Here is a 4,631-nt window from a genome sequence, read left to right as displayed (position 1 = left end):
TGGATCCTAGTTACCATTTATTTTACTACTTTTTTTCCACTGACATCATTTTTGATGGAAACTCTCATTACTCCTGGTAGTTACTAAATAAGGCGATATTTGAAAGTAAACTCGACCAACTTCCGTACGCATTAAGGAAATAAAATGACTCAAGTGAATGGTTAAGTCACCTAACAACATATAGGGAAGGCTTCTTATCCTATCAAAATGTTGACAAATGTCATATTCTTGCTTTAAGTTAATAATGAACAAATAGTTTCAAAAATACTTTTAATAACAGTGACGAATGCCTTCATTGAGAACGTCTGCCTTGTGGTGACTGTTTCGGACATTGGCAAACACATCAAAGGCCTAAACGGAGGTGGTGTAGAACCGTTAGCTTTGGATGCATCATTCACGACTAATACATTACACGACCAGAAAAAACTTTAACCCATCGTCTTCAGGTTTTATTTGACTGCATTTCTCACAGTATTCACCCACACGATTATCACAATGCCATAATCTGGGTTTGATTAGATATGGTCAAAATTTGTCGTCATGTCTTGTCAGTGGCTGGCGGAGTAACAAGCACTTAGCAATTAGTATCAATCCTGACACTACTGCATGCCTTAATCTGCGTGTTAATCATGAAGCCTGCCCCAGTCAAAGCACAGATTTGGCTTCTTCATCACCAAGGTGCAGCACACTTATCTAAAAAAGAATGAGATTGTGAATAAACCAGCGTAGGGGATCAACAAGTGGGTAATTTTCAAAAAATGATTAGTTTTTACTGATGGCAACCGTAGTTCTAGTTTAGCAGTTGGCTCATCAACCAAGCAGACTTTGGTGGGGTTTGCCTATTAATACACTTAAAGAGCAGCCATTACCAACTTGTGCTTTTTTCACTTTTCTTTAAACCATCTTTGGTATGCGCCTTGTATTTAGTGAGCTATTGCAGGTTTTGTTCCAAAAGCTTAGCTTCGTGCTTAATACCTCAACACTTTATGACTTTTTAACGAAGGAACAGCGTACCAAGGCGCTTGTCCGTGCATTGTCCGTTATTAGTATCGAACCCCAAAGTGGGATTGTTAACGAATTCAACTACTTGATGTAAAAACTAATTCTGATTGATGGATTTTATCAGTGGCCCAACTGTCTTTAAAATTACGTTCTCATCAGCGCTCTCAACAAACCGACATGATGTCAATGGCATTTCTTTGAATCATTGGGATTTTACATCATTCTGCCATATAAAGTGACAGTAAGCGTCAGTCTTGTCTATCGGCCCAGGTCACCGAATTATCACTATCAACGTAGCAACAAAAAATCATAGAATTAACAGCAAAGACGACCGATTTCAGCTAACAAGACTTCACCTCGCCTTTCTTTTACTAAGCTGGAGTTGAGATGGCTGGCAATGCCAATAATGTCAAAAATACATGTCTCACAATTTGTCACGGGCTCATTATGGACCTTCTCCCATTAACCATTGGAAAAAAAGCAATTTTTGCCTGTAATAGAGTAAGCAACTGACAGAAGACGATTAAAGACGCAAATTTTTACCGTTTTAAGGGAGAACTTAAAGTTGCTCTAGACGAAGGAACAGCTCACGTCCCTCCTAAAGAGACAACGCAGCCTTAACGGTAGCACGAGCAGACCTGTACCTCGCATCTTGCTGGTAGTTTTAAGCTCGATAGACCTGGATTGTTGATGCTTGCTGCCAGAGCATGAGTTACCACTGCCGCAGAGGTGTTACTTCAAATTTATTCAAGAATATGAGCTGTAAATGGAGCCGGACATGTAATTTGATTAAAAACCCCAAAAATATGTCTCGTATTTATTACTCTACAAATCAAATGGAAATTTGCTTTTGCTCACGAGTCACGGACAAAGCTTGTATATCCTGTCTGGTGACAAAGGAAAGAAAAAGCCGTCTTCAAGCTCCTTAACAAATATTCCTTCTAATCCTAGAATTTTACGAAATTCCTAACGATCGCTCCATTTGGCGAAAATTTAGTTCAAATTGTGCGAAAACATAATCCGCTAACACAGGAATGACCGCTGTTTATCCACTCTGCAAAACAATTTCGAAACAATCAGGATCTCGATTCTTGAGAAAGGACAACCATCTGTCCATTAGTCATGTTGTTAAGCAGCCAAGCGTCCCGCTATTGTAGGATTTAGTACCTTAACTCTCCCTTGCATACCAGCTGTTTTCGCCTAGTCCTTATGAAGGTTATCATCATTACTCGTTATTTCAGCAGGCATCGACTGGATATGTACACGATAGTGTGCTCCTACTTTAGGGGGTAGGGAGTTCCGCCAACTCCTACACAGTAAAGTACATAATATAACAACATTACGGCTTTTAACTCCCACTTCCAAATTCATTTGAGCACACTTTGTGATACCAAAGACAGGACCTTAGATTTGTCGAAGCAAATAATTTTTATAACCTTCCTCAATATGATGTCTGAGCATTACTTCACCAATATGCAACATGCGCTACTTTGACAGCTTAGTAAAATTGGCTTTAACATGCAGTGCCCCAATATACTCCCTGAATTTAATGCAATAAACCACGTGGATGGGCTCGTAGTATTGTTTAGTGAACCCTTTACAAATGTTGTTCCCACTGTAGAGGGACTTCTTAAATTTAGTGGCGATACCACATTTTCGCAAATTCATCTACACAGATATAATTGGTTTGGGAAGGGGTGAATTCTCTTTCCAAGAACTGTTACCTTAGCGTAATACGCATAGTTCAAAATATTGTCAAGATTGAATACTGAAACACATAGGTAGCTATGGAGGGAAAGAGAGCGGGAGTGCGAAAAAGGGAAAGGAGGAGGGAATTTTCCCGAGATTTCAGTGGCCATTATGATAACTTCGTTAAAAGTTGATGTTCCCTTATTTTCGCCTAAAATACATCCTTTCCAAATATTGGTACTTCAAATTAACTAAGGAACCTTCCTAATTTGATGGAATTATTGGAGCACATTTATGGAAACCATCGATCGGACTATTGGCCAATCAGAAATACGGAAATACTACCCAATAACGTGCCTAACCGTCTTGTATATGAGATCTACCATGTATTGCACGTAGCATCTGTTGACGACAACAGGATGAAGTGAGTCAGTTACTTTGCTTATTCTTAGTTTTGGGGACAAATTTCCTTACGCGGACTATGCCTTTGGTAACTCGAGCGAACAATCGAGTGACCTGAACAAACAGCAACGGGAGAGGTGAGTTGTGCGTAAAGGTAAAAGTGTAGGACTCAGCAGTCGGGTGAACTTTTGCTTTCATAAGATCATTTAAGGGTCAGCTATCGAGGCAGGCAATGCTGTCCTGTATCCAAAGCATGATTTCTCCTGTTTTACTGTGTTTGCAGTGCGTCTAATACTGGAACTAATACGGATGTTAGGAGTGTTCAAAACCCAACCTCAAGCGAAGGGTATGCCAGTTCGACATAAATGCTTCATTTCAATCCTTTTTCTTCATATCGACTACCACTAGCAGTGGTAGATAACCCAATTTCACCGCTTAAGTAGCACCATTTTAAAATGTATTATTCTCTTTAACAGCCATCACTTGTGTTTTGAGTTAAATTATTTTCCATTTCATTCCCCAAAATATATGCAATAGGGAAGATGTTTTACAGTTCGCATCTTTGACCCATTTGCCAAAGAGAATAATGGCATTCATCTCCATTCAGTGCCGTTAAGCATCCCTAAGTTATCCACCTAATTTAATCACTTTGAGGGCCCCAGCTGCGAACACTGGCAGTGACAGATATCCCGATTTCTCATTAGGCGGCAAATAAGTCCACCCATTGCAACCCCCTTTCTAAGTAGTATCTTTAACAAAGTGCCATTTTCTAGCACACCCATTACACGCGCCTTTTTTTTCCAATTTTTCTCTAGCGCATTAAAGCCGGGAGAACCGGATGATCGTAATTACCTTTTACAAAGAAAGCGAGGGTACACGTGTCACAAATTTACTTGCTTAATGCTTTATTGCCTTTACAATGGCACTAACTTAATTGTAAAGGTGTTGTATTAAGGTATTATTGAAACATTTTTTCGGTTTTAATTGACCTCAGGACATCGAACTCGGAAGCAAACACTCGCTGTCTCAACCCAGACTTGCTGAATGCCATCTCATCTGCAGAGTAAGTTATACCATGTTTCCTTACCCGTTTACTGTAGGCAATCCGCAATGGATGATTATTCCCCCTCTTTTTTTTTTAAATTTAGAACACCCCCTGAGGCGCAGCAGGAGGATTTATTGCACACACCGGACAAACGTAAGATGCATTTTTAAATTCGTTTCTCGAAAAATGGACAGGCTTACTCGTATTTCCATTTACAAGGTTTGTTACACGTAATTTTAGCGGTGGTCTGGAAAGATAGCCCACACAACGCTCCATTGCGAGAATCAAAACCACGGCGCGCAAAATGTTCTTCCACTCCAAGACAGCTATTTCCCTTGGACAATCCTTGAGTGTGCGTGCAGTACTGCAACATTTTCATCCTAAACTTACTAATCTGTATAAGTATTCTTTCTACGCACTATGATGCGGATCAACATGTCATTTGAAATAAACCTACCAGCGTGTTTCAGGATGGTCATTTTATGTGGGTTTA

At 39.8% G+C, this 4,631-nt stretch overlaps 1 protein-coding gene across 1 annotated transcript in view; it reads left to right on the top strand. All coding sequences in view use genetic code 11, as the record gives it.

Moving 5' to 3' along the window:
• Window positions 1–2,963: 2,963 nt before the first annotated feature.
• The window catches only part of EGR_09096 (hypothetical protein), a gene marked incomplete at both ends in the record, with an annotated part of 2,272 nt that continues 604 nt past the window's right edge, over window positions 2,964–4,631 (top strand). Inside the window, 4 exons of the mRNA XM_024498345.1 lie at window positions 2,964–3,115; window positions 3,144–3,230; window positions 4,088–4,156; window positions 4,242–4,291. Coding sequence (XP_024347254.1) covers window positions 2,964–3,115; window positions 3,144–3,230; window positions 4,088–4,156; window positions 4,242–4,291 — 358 coding nt within the window. The remainder of the gene's footprint in view (window positions 3,116–3,143; window positions 3,231–4,087; window positions 4,157–4,241; window positions 4,292–4,631) is intronic.

Source organism: Echinococcus granulosus (genome assembly GCF_000524195.1).
Source record: "Echinococcus granulosus chromosome Unknown EG_S00131, whole genome shotgun sequence".
Taxonomy (NCBI): Eukaryota; Metazoa; Platyhelminthes; class Cestoda; order Cyclophyllidea; family Taeniidae; genus Echinococcus; species Echinococcus granulosus.
The sequence above is the reverse complement of the archived record's forward strand: the minus strand, read 5'-3'. Positions and strand labels throughout refer to the sequence as shown.